Here is a 19,087-nt window from a genome sequence, read left to right as displayed (position 1 = left end):
CCTGAAGACCAATGCTACAAGCATGGGAATGGGGTTTTGCTCAATACTAGAATTTCCGGAAACACATTATGGTTTTTGAGTCCTGACAGGATACTGTATGCAAGTTGGAACAGTCGTTGTGGAGGTAACTTTGTAAGCCTATTTTGTATTTAAAACAATGCTTCATACACAAAAATAGGAGCTTATAAAATTACCCAGTGATATAAACATCAAGTATGCATAGCCGGCAGCTGGAGGCTGAACTGCTCAGTAATGCAATTGCGAGATTTTATAAAATGCATGTGTATACATGCAAACATAGGCTGAAAAATGGCATCTTCTCCAGAACAGTGGTAACTTTCTACGAGAGCTTTCAGGAAGGCTATTTTAGACAGACACCTAGGTGCATATATTACTTTTCTTATAACAGGCACAGTATGCACCTATGAGCTTCCCAGCATGTCTTGTTATAAAATTGCAAAAAAACAGAAGAAACCAGTCTTCGCAAAACAAACAGCAGTAGACGAAACAGCGACGATGACTAATAAAAACAAAAAACCAAAAAAATAATAAAAAATGTATATAAAAAATATGACACTTCAAAAATATGAAACATAAAAATCTTTATTGACCAAAATAATCAAATTATCAAAAAATACGGTAATTATTCTTATGCGGCATGAAGTAGTTTACAGCGGCAACACATTTGAGATGCAACATATTAACATGGTACAAAACATGGTAAATGAGCACCTTCATAATTATAGTTTTGCTAAAACAACATTGTAAGTGAAAACTAATGAAGCAAAAAATATACCTAGGTGTATAAGGAAAAAATGTATTGTCCATAAAAAGGAAATGCTCATATAGTCAACTTAATTACGGCATTAAACAAAGAGGTAAGACAATGTAACATTCTTATGTATCAAATAAAAAACTAACTATATAAAAGTGTACATATATTCATCATGGTTAGAAACAATGACTTTATGTATTAAAATAATATATCTTCATTATATAATTCAAATATAACATAGTCTCATGTCACTAAAGTAAGATTGACTTCTTCTTAAGCAGATAGAAGAGATAGCTGTTTATTACATTTTTTCTAAAAGCATATTGATCACCAATTGCTGTATTACCCTGGCTGAGATCAAAACATTTAAGTTTATAATTTTAGAGATCCAGGTTTCACATTATATCTTAAGTTTAGTTTCTCCTTTAATACATAAAACGGCATTGTTTCTAACCATGATGAATATATGTACAATTTTATATAGTTGTTTTTTTATAATTACCGTATTTTTTTATAATTTGATGATTTTGCTCTATGTTTCTTGAGTAGTACTTGCACTGTCACTCCCAATATTGTAAACACAGAAATTAGGTTGGTTCAATTTGTTGAGTTTTTTAGATTGTCACTTACTGTTGAATATTACAGTTTAAATATGTTTTTATTTGTTTTACAAATAGACTCCTGACACAGGCCTCACCGGCCGAAACACAGTTGTGTTGAGTCCTATTCTCCTTTACTCTGCATTATTTTTATTGTTATAAAATTGCCCTCACCAAATATTAAAACAAAGCCTTTATTGAACATTGGATAGTTTGCTGGCTTTCAGTATAAAGATTGCTCACTTCACCAAGTTTGTCATCTTCTGTTTTTGATGTGTGAACAAATTTCTCTGGCATCATTCTGTATATAAACCTGAAACTAAAGGATTTTTTTTTCGTCAGTGACTCCCTCTGTTTCCAAGCCAAGGATTATGGGGCAAGAAGTGCTGACATCAAAGTTAAGCCACCCCCTACCCATATAGACATGATACAATTTCATTATAGACAAGGCCTTTTATGATCTCAGATACAGGTAATATTTTTAAACCGTTCCTCTCACCCTTTCACCCTCCCCCCCCCCCCCCCCAATTCAACTGGAATATTCCAGTCCTCTGCTAGAAAATATCACAGAACTAGCTCACATCCCTGTGCTAAGATAATACTGTCTATTATCTGCAACTTGAGTTCAAAAGTTACATGAGGTAAGAAGGGTAGCATTTGGATTAGAGAAGCATTAGATTACTATAAAATGTAAACTGACCGGAGTGCTAGGAAGTACTGTCCTTTTCACCTGTCAGAGTCCCCAACACCATCAACATCATGATAGCCTTATACCCACTAAACGCATGGGAAGAGGACTTTTAACATATACACAAAGTGTTTCAAGTATAAAGTTCACGGGAGCACTGTAAAACATGCATTATACACAACTGGAAAGTTAAAAATCACATTGTGATAACATTTGTTGAGGTTGATATATAAAATATCAAACTGAAGAGAACAAGAATGTACGAACTAGACCAAAGACTAACATACTTGGTGAGTTCTGAATTTCAGATGTACTCAGTCTGCTTCTGGTTTTTCATGTTGCTGTTTACAGAACTTGCAGGAGCTCAAGCAGGTGAGATGCCGAAACAGAGAATATGGTGGTGTTACTGGGAGGGCCAGTACTAAGAAGGCCAAATGATTATGGCACATGTTATAGGATAGACACTGCAGTCCCATTCCACTATCAATAAATATTAACAAGGGCGAAAACGAAATCTGTCCTCGGGCTGCCATGTCCCTAAAAGATAATGAAAACGGCACACATGGACGGCTGCTTCTTTTCCCCAAGGGCTATCAGTTGATGTATTTGTTCTAATTTTGCCACATTTCCATTTTACCATCTGCAAAAACAAAACATCTGTATGAACTCTGTTTTGCAGCAGTTGCAAAAAAAAAAAATGACTGACAATAAATTCTTTAACTTACAATCAGTATGAGGACCATTCTTGCAATAAAAAGGGATGGAGGAGATGGTATGCTTCACATGTTCAAGCAATGATGTACCCCAAGCCACCAAATACTGTTAAATACGTGCTCCTGGCACCAAACAGAGGAGTCTATTAACATATCATAAAGCAACTACAAATTGTAAAATGAACAGGTACTTTAGAATATGATATTTCCTTACATTTTATTATATAAAAAGCTCCATATAGAAAATGCCCCCTATACCAGAGTTATGCAATTCAAGTATAGTGACACACAGTGCATGGATATGGGGTCAGATTCAGTAATGGCACCAAAAGGTAGGCGCCGAGATAAATTCGCCAGCAGTGCTATTCTGTAAAAGTTGCTCAAGGAGTGGAGTGGCCTAGTGGTTAGGGTGGTGGACTTTGGTCCTGGGGAACTGAGGAACTAAGTTCGATTCCCACTTCAGGCACAGGCAGCTCCTTGTGACTCTGGGCAAGTCACTTAACCCTCCATTGCCCCAGGTACAAATAAGTATCTGTATATAATACGTAAGCCGCATTGAGCCTGCCATGAGGGGAAAGCGCGGGGTACAAAGGAAACAAAAAAAAAGGCTGAAACCTGGTGTAAATCCTGACACAGAGCTTTGGTGTGTATCCCCCAAATTCTACAGCACTGTGACTAACTCCTGGAAATGCCCCTGACCTGCCCATGCCCCTCCCATAGCCACACTCCCTTTTCAGCTGCACATAAGAGAATTTGGGCATGGATCTTTACTGAATTGCATGCAGCCAGAACTGCGAGCAAAATTTAAATTAGAGCCAATTAGCATCAGTAATTGATTGTTAGGAGCCAATTAGTGATTGATAATTTATTTATTTATGTATTTATTTATTTATAGCATTTATATCCCACATTTTCCCACCCGTGGGCAGGCTCAATGTGGCTTACATCAGTCTGCAAAACATACATTAATTCAGCAAACAATCAAAGTCACTGAAGTAAAGAGATTAGCAAGTAACAGCAAAGGAGAGGAAAAGGAGAAAGAGTAATAGAGTTCAATATGTCGTTACGACTGCAGCAGTTCAGAAGTTAGAGATGCTAGGCGGGTCTTTAGCGTAAGCTTTTCCAAATAATAGGGTCTTTAAAGATTTTCTGAAGGCCAAATGATCTTGAATAGATTTTACAGATTTTGGTAAACCATTCCACGTGTGAGGGCTAACATAGGGAAAGATGGATGCATAGGTGGTTTTATACTTGATGCCACAACAGGCTGGGTAGTGAAGATTCAAGTACATGCGTGACGATCTGGAAGAGTGGTAAGCTGATAAGGGTATCCATATATACTGGAGCTTCACCATAGAGAATTTTATGCACCAGGATGCAAACTTGAAAAGTTATCCAGTCCTTGATAGGAAGCCAATGCAGTTTCTCACGCAGTGGTCTTGAACTGTCAAACCATTAACAGTTTAATGGCTCATTAATTTATTTATTTGCGTACAGATCTCAGGATTGTACCCATATTTAGGTGCCATTTATAGAATCCATGGGACAGTGTTTGATTTAGAAGTTTAGGGGGTAGGCATCAGTCAACTAAAAATTCTGATTGATTTTGTTCTCCCTGGTGCTTGATAACACCCCAGCCATGCACGCTTTGATTTCAGATTTTCTCACATTTTGTGACAGCATCTAGACCTGCCATCATATACTGGGGTCATAAACTATTAAATGGTTAAATGTTTAACAGCTAAGCTTTTTAACTAGCTGAACATAAAATTATTGGAATGGAATGAACTACTGCAGAACGGGCGAGCGGAGAACTAGCCACATGGTTAGAGCTGCGGGCTGATCCTGCTTCTCCCAATGACACCCCTTATGACTTTGGACAAGCCACAAGCGTTGACAGCTCTTGTACAAAAACATATAGCCTTATTTACTAGCCTGTGTTAACATATTAAAGCGAGTTGCATATGTTATTTAAGACCCATTGTTCTCAGTAGGGCCTGTCTACTAACTAAAGGGGTAAATTTATAAAGGATTCTTCACGCATAAAAGGGCTTTTAAAAATGACTCCAAGGATTTCAAGGCTGCACATACTTTGATGCAACCCTGGTAGATGTGTTCTAAGGTGGATGTGAAGCGTCTGTTCACACTTTCCAAAAATACTAGGACTAGGGGGCATGCGATTAAACTACAGTGTAGTAAATTTAAAACAAATCGGAGAAAATTTTTCTTCACCCAACGTGTAATTAAACTCTGGAATTCATTGCCGGAAAATGTGGTGAAGGCGGTTAGCTTAGCAGAGTTTAAAAAGGGGTTGGATGGTTTCCTAAAGGACAAGTCCATAAACCGCTACTAAACGGACTTGGAAAAATCCAAAATCCCAGGAATAACATGTATAGAATGTTTGTACGTTTGGGAAGGTGCCCTTGGCCTGGATTGGCCGCTGTCGTGGACAAGATGCTGGGCTCGATGGACCCTTGGTCTTTTCCCAGTATGGCATTACTTATGTACTTATGTACACCACAGGCACAATCACAACTGAAGTATGAAGTTTATAAAATATAGTTTAAAAGTCTGTGGCTTCAACCTAGCCAGGATTTCTGCTGGTTTATCATTAGTATTTTATAACACAGGTGCCTATGCGTCCCTATAAAATAGGCTGTTTTAATATTTATTACAATTTATTTAGTGCCTTTTTGAGAAATTCACCCAAGGTGATATACAGCAAAAATAAACCAGACATGGGCAACAGACAATTACAGCAGTAGAAGTAGTCAAATAACATTACATAGTATGATACTTACAGCATAGGGGGTAGAACATCATGGTAGACCACGATATTCTTACAAAACTACTGGACAAACTAGGGATAGGCGGAAACATCATTAAATGGATAAAAAGTTTCATCACTACAAGAACCTACCAAGTCAAATCGACCTCATCGGTATCCCCTGCGTGGTCCTCACAATGTGGACTCCCACAAGGATTACCTCTATCCCCAATCCTCTTCAACCTTATGATGATTCCTCTGGCCAAGTCCTTATCCAAAGCACACTTTGTACCCATACATTGTAAGCCGCACTGAATCTGCTATCGAGCGGGAAAGAGTGGGGTATAAATGCTACAAATAAATACATAAATAAATAAAGCAGATAACAGCAATTAGACAGAAACAGGGGAACTAAATTAAGGAAAATTGCACGTGGAGCCAGAAAAGGTGCAGGAAACTGATTTCAGCGAGAGTAAGAATGCAAAAGTTTACCCTCTCAACTTTGTGCCCTGTTATAAAATTAACTTTTAGTAACGCAAGTTAGTAAACAAGGACCTTTTGGGCAGGAACACATCTACTATACCCTATGGAAGCAATTATTTTTTATCTTTCTATTTCATTTTCCAAAGTACATACAATATAAACAAAATCAGCAACCAGAAGAACATCCTTCATATTATTATATACATATCAGAGGTTAACAATTCAACCAGCTCCCCTAATTCCCTGTTCCCCACCCATAGGAGGAACATATCTTTCTCCTCTTAGGCTCGTCAGATACTATTAGACTATTGGCAGGAAAGTATCTGGCTTATTTTCTCTGCTGAAATTTCTCAACTAACATCAAACTACTCTGGGCATGTGCACGTCTAAATGGAAGTTAACCTTATTATAATCTAAGTTCCAAACAAAGAATTCCCCCCTTCCTTCATCTAATGGTTACAGCAGCAGGCTGGGAACCAGGGAAGCCCAGGTCATATCCCACTGACACACCTTGTGACATCTGGGCAGATCCACTGAGAGGGTGGGCAGGGGGGCATGATTCCCCAGGCACGGCCTCGAAGAGGGGCCCGGCTGACCCAGTGGCATGGGGGGGTCTGAGCCCCTCAACTTTGGGCTCAGGCCTGCCTAACTGCAGTACACTGAATGGCTGGCAGGGATATCCAAGCCCCGCCAGCCAAATAGCTCCAAAGCTTGAATCTCCCCTGGTGTAAGGAAGTCGGCAGCATACTTTCTAGCAGCCGATGCCGGCACTCAGCACATAAATTGAGCATCTGCAAGAAAGTGTCGGCGTCGGTGGTTAGAAAGCACACTACTGACTTCCTTACACCAGGGGAGTTTAGGGCTTTGGAGCTATTTGGCTGACGGGGCATGGGGATCCCTGCCAGCAACGGTAATAATTTTAATGGGAGAAAGAGGGAATGGAGTCAGGAAGAGAGAAAAAAAGAATGGGTGGCCCCAGTGTTTCCTGACTGATGGTGCGGCGGGGTGGGGATCCCCCTAAGCGTGTTTGCTCCTGACCTGCTTTTGTCTCTTGGTGGCCCTGCATCTGGTACAGATAGACTTTAAGGGATAGGAAAAATTACCTACTGTACCTGAATGTAGGTTCACCCTGAACAATTGAGAAAGCCGTGAGCTAAATCCAAAATCCTTCCCACCTTCAATCCTTTTTCCCCATTATATATCCAAAATGACTCCCATAATTTTTCCCAGTTTTGCTTTTTCCCTTGAGTCACTGCTCTCAATTTCTCCTTATTCATAATCTGCCTAACCTTATCCAGTTACAGATTCATTGATGGTGCTCTCACCATCTTCTAGCTCACTGCAATTACCATGTGTGCTGTCAACAGTACAAAATTAATGACTGTAAGACTTTCTTTGTTAATTTCCTACCTTACCAAGTATCCATCAACAAGTAAGAGAAGGTTAAAGTGCTATGTGTTATATTTTCAGTTTCTCTCCATATTTGTTCCATTAACCTATCCGCCGCGTTTGACACTGTCAATCATAATTTACTTCTTGCCGCACTGTCCTCATTTGGGTTCGAGGGCTCTGTCCTCTCCTGGTTCTCCTCTTCTCTCTCCCACCGTACCTTCAGAGTACATTCTCATGGATCTTCCTCCACTCCCATCCCGCTCTCTGTTGGTGTTCCTCACGGATTTGTCCTTGGACCCCTTCTTTTTTCAATCTACACCTCTTCCCTGGGCTCGCTGATCTTATCTCATGGTTTCCAATATCATCTCTATGTTGACGACACCCAGCTTTATCTCTCCACACCAGACATTACTGCGGAAATCCAGGCCAAAGTATTGGCCTGCTTATCCGACATTGCTGCCTGGATGTCCAACCGCCACCTGAAACTGAACATGGCCAAGACAGAGCTTATTGTCTTTCCACCCAAACCCACTTCTCCTCTCCCTCCACTCTCTATCTCAGTCGATGGCACCCTCATCCTCCCCGTCTCATCTGCCTGCAACCTCGGAGTCATCTTCGACTCCTCCCTCTCCTTCTCTGCCCATATCCAGCAGATAGCCAAAACCTGTCACTTCTTTCTCTATAACATCAGCAAAATTCACCCTTTCCTCTCTGAGCACACCACCTGAACTCTCGTCCACTCTCTCTCGCCTTGACTACTGCAACCTACTCCCACTTAGCCATCTATCCCCCCTTCAATCCGTTCAGAACTCTGCTGCACGTCTTATCTTCTGCCTGGACCGATATGCTCATATCACCCCTCTCCTCAAGTCACTTCACTGGCTTCCGATTAGGTACTGCATACAGTTCAAGCTTCTCCTACTAACCTGCAAATGCACTCAATCTGCAGCCCCTCATTACCTCTCTACTCTTATCTCCCCTTACGCTCCTACCCAAAACCTCCGCTCACAGGACAAATCCCTCCTTCTCTGTACCCTTCTCCGCCACCGCCAATTCCAAGTTCCACCCTTTCTGCCTCGCCTCTCCCTATGCTTGGAATAATCTTCCTGAGCCCATACGCCAAGCCCCCTCCCTGCCCATCATCAAATCCTTGCTCAAAGTCCACCTCTTCAATGTCGCCTTCGGCACCTAACCATTATACCTCTATTCAGGAAATCTAGACTGCCCCAATTTGAATGACTGCACATTTTGTCCATTAGATTGTAAGCTCCTTTGAGCAGGGACTGTCCTTCTTTGTTAAACTGTACAGCGCTGCGTAACCCTAGTAGCGCTTTAGAAGTGTTAAGTAGTAGTAGTAGTAGTAGAACTGTTTACTCTCTGGGCATTGTCACTACATATCCTTAAAGATCCCTTTCTTCCCACAAACCTTTCATCAAGTCAGGAATCTCTAGAATTTACTGATCTATTTTCACAGGTTTTTGCACCTGGGGAAATGGAGGGAAGGAGCTACAGTGGGAATCAAACCCAGCTCGCCAGGATCAAAGCTTGCTGCACTAACCATTAGGCTACTCCTCCACTCCTGCCCCCACAGTGACTTTCTTTTCCACACCATTTTATAAAACATGGTCAATAATCTCCTGCTCCCATTCCAAGTATAGATAATTCTTTCTAGTGAAAGCAGATCAACTATAAATGTTCTCAGTTTGCACTGGATCACCAAGAACCTTGATGGAAGAGTAGGGCAGCTCCTTATTATTTCATCTCTTAATATAATCCTCCCATTTCACAGACAATCAACCCTCCTAGTCAGTCCCACTTTGCTCATCCATCGAAATCGGGCTGGATCCCACCCTCTCTGCCCAAATCTTATCCGTAAGTATCCACCTAAGGAGGGAAACTTTGCAGTTCCACCCACAATATTTAACCACATTATCTCACACCCTTCTAATTAGGTGCTTCATTACTGTCCTTACCTTCAAGTCCTAGCTCTCTAATAGTAATAAATCTAACTCCTTTACCTCTATACTTTTTTGCTTTATTGGAAGCAAGTGTTAGTCTGAGTTTCCCTACTCCAGTACAGCAATGTTTTAAGCCATGTTTAAAGTCTGGAACCCCTAGCCCTCCCTCCTCTCTTTGTAATTTTAATAATTTGCTATACAGAGTCTTTTGTTCAAATATATTTTGAAATGACCTTATCTAATTCCAGAAAAAAGCCCTCTGGGATTCACATGGGAGCATCATGAATAGGAAGAAGATTCTAGGTAACACATTCCTTTTGACTACATTGATTCTTGTTAATAATCAGGGTACTAAAAAAATTGCATCTATCCAAATCTTTCTTAATGAGGTCTAATATCAGAGGGTAATGAACTGCAAATACGTCTTGGAGTTGAGAGGTGCTACTCACTCCTACATAACTGAACCTATCACACTTCCATCCAAATGGAAAGTATGATCTAATTCTGTTCTCCACGTTCATCGGACAATTAAGAGGGTACGGAATGGATTTATCCACATTTAACGATATCCTGCCACCTAACTACAGTCTTGACACAGCTGTAAAAAAAAAAAAAAACTGGCAATAAAGGCTGGTGGCAAATTTCAAAGTTATGCATGGCTTACAAATGTATACAAGCCAATTCTAGAAAAGACACTTCTGTGGACCGTGCAGGTCTTCCTTTATCTGTTGTCATTTACTGTGTTATTGTGTATACGTATATGCCGCAGGACAAAAATTATTTCAAGGTGATGTGTGTTCGACATGCTTGTTGTATTCCAAATATTAGAATGGCAATACTGGCATATCCAGGAAGATATTCCCATGGGCATTTACACCTACTTTGAGCCATGCATAGCTGATTGTTAACTTCTCGTTTGGACCTAGTTTTAGGAGGAAAGCGGAATTGTGCTTACCTTTCAAGCGTTCAAAACCACAGTTTTTTAAAATGATTTCTTTTGTAAAATGGCTGCTTCTGTTGTGCATCTCACCAAATAACATGTGCGTCTGTGTTCCCTAAGCCTTTTGAACATCCACTTTATTACCTAAATACCTTATACAAAGTTATCTCCTCTATAACTCATCTTCAGTTCAGATATGGAAATGCAAGTACTCAAATCTAAATCCAAAATCATTATTTTCATCCAGCATTTCAAACTGGGGAAACACAAACCAGATCACTGAGGGGGGGAATCATGACAAATACGTTCATGTTCATTTATTCACTTCATTTCAAAGAAGGGACATTGATTGGTTCTCTAGTTCTGAAGTGGGACAAAGAAAAAAAAATAATACGGAAATAACTGTTGGCACTCCTTTTATTTATGGTTTATAGTTTATTTACAATTCTCTATACCGCCCAATCGGTGATACAGGTCTAAGCAGCTTACAAATTAAAAATAAACTAAGAGGCCCTTTTACAAAAGGTCAGTAGGGGTAGCACTGGTTTGGCGCACAGTGATTCGGCCCTACCACTGGGCTCTATAGTTCTGACTTCCACCACATACCAATTCTGGTGCTAGAAAATATTTTTACATTTTCTAGTGCCAGGGACATGCCTGACAGTAATCAGGAAGCGTTGCGTGCTGCCTGGTTACTAGCAGGCTACTGCCGGAGCCTCCTGTAAGGGCTCACCCAGGAAATAGCCATGTGGTAAGTATTTAACTTACTGCACAGCTATTTCCTTATTTAAAAGAAAAAAAAGCATTTTAATGGTAGGACCTCAATATGCGGCAAACCCAAGTGCCAACTCCACCTCAGAGCCCCTTTTACCGCTGTTTGGTAAAAGGGCATCTAAATTAAGAAAGGAACATCATTTTAGATAGGAAAGGCACTCATACAAGACCAAATGCCCATAGAATAAGACATTTAAATGCAATAAAAGTAATAGTAAAAGCTGGTGACTGGTAGCAGGAGGAGAGCCACTTGTATGACCTAAAGATATGCCCCATATGGCATATCAAATAAATGCATTTTGAGTAATGCTCTGAATTTTTTCAGATCTCAAAATATGTGGAAGACAATTCCATAATGAAGGACCAACAACAACTAAAACATACATAGACAAGTAGACTCATAAGGTGTGGCTTTCAAGCCTGGTAACACTAATCGATGGGTCATTTAAGGAACGGAGAAGATGAGGAAATGTGTAAGGAATGATTAAGCTTGATAAATAAGATGGAATTCCATCATGCAAACCTTTGAAAGATAATACTAAAATTTTGAAAACGAACACAGAATTCTACCAGAAGCCAATGTAATTATCAAAGCAATGGTGTGACATGACCATAATTTTTAGCATGACACAGGAAGCTTGTAGCGGTATTCTGAAAAGTCTGAAGGTGTTTTGCCATAATTTTAGGTAACCCTGAGTAATTGACATTACAATAATTTCCCTTCGGTTTGAAATGCTGGTTTACAGAAATTGGTTGCAAGGCTTTTATTCTTACTGTGAACCAACATGTAAAGCTTGAAAAGGCAGATATTCAGTGGTGCTAAAACCAATTAAAGATAACTGGATGACTTCAAATTTTCAGTCAGATATCAGAATAATTTGGCATTACCAAAGACTGCAGATTAAAAATATCAGGATAGTTCCAAATTTCATCTTTATTTGACATAGTGCCCATCAAAATAATAGCTCAATGGTTTCCAATGACATCTCTCATAAAAATAAAGAAAGCCATAAAAAAAATCAACACTAGGGCATTTAACACGTAGTAGGTGCAAAACCTTTGTGCACTGTAGTAAAAGAGCTCTGTAGTCAAAAGTATTAAGCAATAAACTGAAACAAGAATATTAGATTTCCTCAGGAAAAACAAAGATAATACTCTGAGACAATTTAAACCTTTAGAGAAAGGCGGGGGCATGAAACCTGGAAATTCACTAATTAAAAAAAAGATGAAATGGATCAAATTAAGGCTGAGAGAAGAAAAAAACATTTTATCCCTACAAGTGTTACACATACTTCCGTATATCAGCAGTCAATTTATCTAAGATAATCCAATGTCAACAACTACATGAATTTATATCAAAAAAAATTTTTAATTTTAAAGAGACAAAGAAAAACACTCTTACATTTTCCAGTGCACTTGATAAGAAACTTCAAAACAGGTGGAGAATAGCCAACTGCTGGTGCAAACCATAACAGGATTTGCTCTTAAATCCCTTTACTAAGGTCATAAAATTAAGAGTTCTTAGTTCAAAAGAAAGACCGCAATATCCAGTCCTTGTCATGTTCTAATACAAATGTTATGTAGAGAGTAGATCTCGTAACCTGTACTTCCAAACTATTTCCAGCTAAAAACTAAACCACAAATATCTCCTTGCCCCCTCCTAAACACCATAACTCATCCCTCCAAACTCAAACTATCCAAATACTAGCCATAAGCCTATACAAATGGGCTTTCAACTGCCTTGGCCTATAAAAGGGGAGAGAGAGTTGCTTGGTAAGCAATTCCTGATGTTGAGAGCTTAACTTTGATGTTCCTGGAGGGCAAGTTGGAAGAACGTTTTCTAACTGCAAAAGGTAACCTTCCTGGCCAATTTTCAGAACCCAGTATTCTGAGGCCAAAGGGGAAAAAAAAGTATGGCCATGGAACAATTGGATGTATCACAGGAAGCACACAGAAAAATCAAGGAACCATTTATTGACCCAACACAGAAGCTGCAATGTTTCATGTGTAGCTCAGCAATACTCTTTTAAGAAGATTTACACAATTTTGTTGGGCAGTTTGATGATTATTAGATATCGCTTATTACACATTACTCATTTTCTATAATTGAGATGTCCATATCTGACCCCTGATGCAGGCCGGAATATGGTCCGAGTCAAGTCAATAAATGGTTCTTTGATTCTTCTACGTGCTTCCTGTGGTTTATCCAATTGATCCATGGCCATACTCCTTGCTTTTGCTGTCGTGTTCTCCTTCTCTTTTGTGACTGAGGATATAAGGGGCCATCTTGCTGCAAAAAAATTCACCCTCCCTCCTATCAGAAGGTTATCTAGGATGGTTATGGGGATTAAGGTCATACTCTGTCAGAGACAGTAAAAACCCTGTCCCTGGTTTTGACTGTGGAGCTAGTTAAGGCTACTGGATCCTCAGCTGTTGTGTGCAAGAACGAGATTCCCCGAGTTACTTGGGAGGAGTGTGAGAAGGGTGCCTATGCCTGTATGAGGAGGACCTCTGTTGCTCTCCACTATACAACCTTCTAGGAGGCCAGGTCAGAAGTGAGCCTGGAGAGTATCTGAGTGCTGCTTGATGAGAGCTGAAGTCTCCTGCTCCTTTTCTCTGAAGAGGTTCTCTCCCTAGCATGGCATGTCAGCAAGCTTCTTCTACACTTCTGGCTTGAGGTCCGAGGCCGAGAGTCTGCATAATGGAGACTCTCAATGCTGTCCTGAAAAATCATAGGTTGCATAGGTCATAGATTTTCCACGCTCCTTCCCCTTATTTAGTAACTTGTGAAGTTCACTGGCCTTCTCCCAAGGGAGAGTGTGAGCAAACTCCACTACACTATGCACAATATTCCACAAGTGTATGCTCACAAAGAGCTGACAGGATGCTATGCAGAAGATGAGCATAGCATTCTGACAGAACTTATTTTCAAAAGATTCCAAGATCTTAGCCTCTCTCCAAAGGGGCACTGAGGAGTTTAATACTGGCCCTTTTTGAGAGTGGATTCAACCACCATGGAATAGTGAAGAAGCTGTAGTTTCTCAAATCCCAGAGCAGCCTTATTTTCAAGTACAGAGAGAAGAGTCTCCCATATTCTTATCTGTACTTCCTTCAGGATCCTATGAATGAGCACTGTTACAGCTTTTGGGGGGTGGGGGGGGGGGGGGAGGAATTGAAGGATTTCTAATGTTTCTGCCCTGGGTTCCTCTTCCATCTCTAAAGAAAATATGGCAACCTTAGCCATCTCCCTAATAACCTCAGTGAATGAGAGCTCCTCTGGGGGAAATTTACACCTCTTTCATGTGGTAGAGAGGGATCCAATGTGAAACCAGTGGACTCCTCCTCTGAGAAGACCTTTGGATCTTCTTCAGATGCCCAAGAGAGAGATCTGATTCAGACTTACAGAAGTACTCTGTAGGAGATGTTTAAGTCTCTGCCTGTCTTGAATGATTGAGGCCTGGGCCAAAGGTGTTTAAGCACCAGTGATCTCTGATGAACCAGGGAAGCTTCTTCTCCTGATGGGTTGGAGATGGGACTCTGGCATGGTTGAACCACTCCATGTATTCCTTGAACTTTCTCATGACCTGCTACTTGAAGGCTGCCATTGATAAAGGCAGGTGCTTTACAATTAGAGTGGCCATATCCTCATGAGTTATTTGAGGTATACTAGCAGCTAGGTGTCAGCTCTGTGGAGGTTGTTGCCTCCTCTCCCCACCATACTATGGAGGATAAGTGGACATCTTCACACATGCATCACTTTGTATTTGCTCAAATTAAACATCATCTGCCATGTGGATGCCCAGTGACCAAGTCTCGTAAGGTCCTCTTGCAATTTTTCACAATCCTCTTGCGATTTAACAGCTTTGAATAACTTTGTGTCATCAGCAAATTTAATTACCTCACTAGTTATTCCCATCTGTAAATCATTTATAAATATGTTTAAAAAAGCAGTAGGTGATACTCATAGCCAAGGGTAATTGTGATACTTTTGATGTTGATGCATGAAGGAAACTTGGAAAATGCCAGAAAAACCTAACTAAAGCAGCTATCAGGAAAAGACCCAACACAACAGCAACAGGACTTACACAAACGAAAAATGTAAGAAGCAAGTCTCTTCAGAGACAAAACAGATGTGAGCTTAGAGGGTGCACTAGAAAGTGCAACTGTTACACTCTGTGGAAAAAAGGCACTGGTTAGGTCCCATGTGACAGTAGTAGGCCGAAAAGTGCAGGCATATGCAATGCAACACTCTCAAAAGCTTTGATAAAGAGGTTGGAGAGCAAGTCCTATATGAGGGCTCCATCAGATGACATCACCCATATGGAAGACCATGCTATCCCTGCTTGTCCTCAGAGAAAATCAAAAAACCAACACCTGAACTACTGCTTGAAAGTCAGGCAGATCCAAACATGCATTAGGGACTCAAGGTTAAAGATCATACGTAAAACCCTCATTACCTGGGATCTAATAGTCAAACTTCAATCAGCTGTCAAACAGTGTACTTGACTGCCAACAGGAACAACAGTTCTCGGCAAAACTGATCTAGGGCAAGAATAATGCCTACTCATAGGCACAATTAAAGCTTCAGTATTCTTAAAATGTAAAGCTAAGCCATTTCATTCAATCCAATCCACTATTTGTCTGAAATTAAGCTAAATTTTCAGGAGGCAACATCCATCTCAGTGGAGAACGGTACCCACCATAAGAGGCCATCTGCAGATAACGTAAAATCAATTTACATTGCATGAAGCATTACACATAAAGGAAGATTATAAATATTAAACAGAATAGCTGAAGAAAAAACCCTGTGGTACACCTCATGTTATCATAAATCATCTGAATTCTGCACTTTCAAAGATCACCTTCTGGCATCAATCTTTTAGGAAAGACTGGAACTATTTCAGAACGGTCCCTGTGACCCCCAACCACCTCAACCTACTGAAAAGAATCTCATGTCTTACCATATCAAATGCAGCTTTAATATCTACTAATAAAAGTAAATAGGCTGTGTTTTTCTTTCAAGACCCAGAAGAAGTATATTCTTACGGGGGTTATTAATGTCTCTAGACTATGACCAGCTCAAAATACAAGTTGGCACGGATCCAATACCTGAAACCTATCAAAGTCCTACAGCTGCCAACTTACTGCTTAGTCAATCAATTTGCCTGCTACTGGGAGGTTAGAAATGGGGTAGTAGTTTGTACATTCACTCAATGATTCTCATAGTGTCTTTACAATTGTTTTCCCTCATTAAGGCACTATTTTACACAGACTTTTGCTGCATTCAGCAGTACTGATGAAAGTGTTTCCAGAGTGTTGAGATTCCTCATCTGAAGAATGTTAATAATCTGATCACAAGCAACTGGTGTAAACCATATGCAAGTCACTGAAATGTCCAATGACAGTAGCATCAGATTCTTTTTTTCCATGTTCCACAGCATAGTGTCAACCACTGAGACCTAAAAGGTCTTGGTGCTATGGCCCCTCCTAATACCATTGAAATGAGTAAAACTGAAAAAGCAGAAATACTTGTACTTTAAGCAAAACACAGATGGATTTGGAATATCTGATAATTTAGCACTATGAGGGTAATTCTAAAAAGGAGATGCCCATTTTCAGGCCCAAAAAAAGGCATCTATTTGGAGCCTATTCTAAAAAAGGAAAAGTGTTGTCTTTTAAGGAATACAGTACAGTCTCAATTATCTATCCATCACTAATCTGACCATCTGGTATATCCAACATACACCCCCTCCCCCGTGATGTCATTGTGTCACCATTAAGAGGCGCATGCTTCTCTTTCTGTTTTCCGGCATAGTACAGAGGGAAGTTTCGCATCTGAGACAATTTGTTTCGGAACCGGGCACATGCTTTTGAAAATCGGGAACTCTATGCCTTTATTTATGCATTGTTTGAGGGATTACCATTGTTTTTCGTATTAGCCAACTTTTCACTTATCTGACAATGGGTCGGTCCCATTTACGTCGGATAATTGAGATTGTACTGTACTAGCAGAGCAGTGCAAATATGCACATATATTTTTTGACACGACTACTTACATCAGCCAAAGAGCTGGTGTAAATGCCTGGGCTAAAAATCATGACTGAATTAGACAAATAAATGAAAGAATATTGTAACTATGTGCCATGCCCACATTCTGCCCACCTTCAAACTATGGGCCATTGCATTTACACACCAGAATACTGCCATTCATGCATGTATGTGCACACACACTCGCATATGTGTTAGTATTCTGGTCATTTATGTGTGTTCTTGGTGCCTATGTGTTGGCACCCCCCTTAAAGAAATACCTCCTTTGCAGTAGTAGATAAAAGTTGCATCAACCATTAGGGAAAAAATCATTTAAAGTATTTCAGGACTACAACTTTTAAAACATTTTCAGAGGGATTAAGGAAAAAGAAATGTAAAACCTAAGTTGCTTGATATGGAGAGATTTGTTTATCTGTTCAGGTCATGACTGGGGTAGCCCGCTGTGTGACTGAACTCCCTCCTCTGAAATTGAGAACATTAGGTTAACAGTCCTCCACTGGCAAACAATTCACAAGCGACCCCCTGCAGGTCACACAGCTTTGCTGAGATGGTGTGTTAAGCTTGCCAACCACACAAAGTCATTGCTCTCAAGAAAAGCCGATGGCAAGTCGCCTACCTCAACGTAGTCCTTGGCATGGCCCCAATCACGCTTGGCATCCAAATTGCCCAAACTGAAACATTCCATCTGTCCAACATGAATCTTAGCTACTGATCGGCTAATTTTTCGGGTTACAAAGTTAGCCCCTGCAGGAGAGAGAAAAGATAATATCAGTGCCATCATGCCAACTGCTCACGGTCCAAAAGAACCCCTAATCCCAATGCTTTTTTAATCTTCTGTCCTCATTTCACTCCCCTACACAACCAGAACATCATTTATCATTTGTGTAAGCTAGGAAGCTCCAAATGTAAGAGCCATAACCTCTACTTTCACAGCAAAAACAGCATTTTCTGTGAAACTTCTTAAGCATTCCTAATTTGTTGCCTCAATGTTCAATCCAGGCAAAAGGCCAAGGAAAATCTATTGGAATGTCAGTTTATAAACATAAAAATATAAAAGGTTGCACAAAGGGAAACACTAGATCTGATAGACAGACATCTCAGACCACCCCCAAAAAAGGGAAATAAAATGAATATACCCCAAAATTTCTTTCACTCAACATGTTTGTGGGCTATGAAGGATTAACCTCATTAGCAATACGGTCAATCGCACTTCAGAAAAGTGATAGCAGCTCTGTAATAAGAAACCGAGGATAGAACTGCACTTTTAAGGGCAAAATTTTGCTTTTGCATGCATGGTTTCAAGCAGTTTCTGAAGCAGTAGGAGTGCAGTTCTCTCACTCTTTCAGGAACATGTTTCCTCATCATGAACAATGAACACTACTGTCCATTGTATACACACAAAGCAGGTAAAGTTCACATAAACAGGGAGCAGTCAGCAGGATGATAGAGTAAAACCTCCTCCTTTCTTTATTGTAGAATGGCGTCATGAAGTGAGGCCAGGTGTCACTTTCAGCCCCTCTTTCTTGGTAATGAACTGGTCCCCACAGAAGGGACTAACAGATCCAGTATCAATAATGCTATCCCTTCAGCCAACAATTTTCACTCAGGAACCCACTGCCTCACAGTTACTATAATCTTTTAGTTCAACCAATGAATCCTTTATGAGCATTACAACATATGAATAATGGGTATAACAGATCTGCAATGACCCCCCCCCCCCCCCCCCCACACACACACACACAAGTAATGTTAACTAGTGCTGTATTCTGAAGTATATTCTATACCTATGCAGAAATATTCTCTGTGCTAAGAGGCCTTTCATTAAAGTGTGTTAAGCAGTTAAAGCACGAATTAGCATGCGCTGTGACTGTGTTAGGGGGTGGAATTAGGCAGGTTATGAGCAGAGAATGGACATCAACTGCACACTGCAGTAAGTGCAAGTGCATTTAC

At 40.3% G+C, this 19,087-nt stretch overlaps 1 protein-coding gene across 1 annotated transcript in view; it reads right to left on the bottom strand.

Annotated features, from left to right (window-relative positions):
- The window catches only part of GMDS (GDP-mannose 4,6-dehydratase), a 1,325,660-nt gene that overhangs the window by 679,495 nt on the left and 627,078 nt on the right, over positions 1-19,087 (bottom strand). Inside the window, exon 7 of the mRNA XM_030210948.1 lies at positions 17,754-17,881. Within this exon, the coding sequence (XP_030066808.1) occupies positions 17,754-17,881 (128 nt within the window). The remainder of the gene's footprint in view (positions 1-17,753; positions 17,882-19,087) is intronic.

Source organism: Microcaecilia unicolor, chromosome 1 (genome assembly GCF_901765095.1).
Source record: "Microcaecilia unicolor chromosome 1, aMicUni1.1, whole genome shotgun sequence".
Taxonomy (NCBI): Eukaryota; Metazoa; Chordata; class Amphibia; order Gymnophiona; family Siphonopidae; genus Microcaecilia; species Microcaecilia unicolor.
This window is presented reverse-complemented; position numbering and strand designations above follow the sequence as displayed.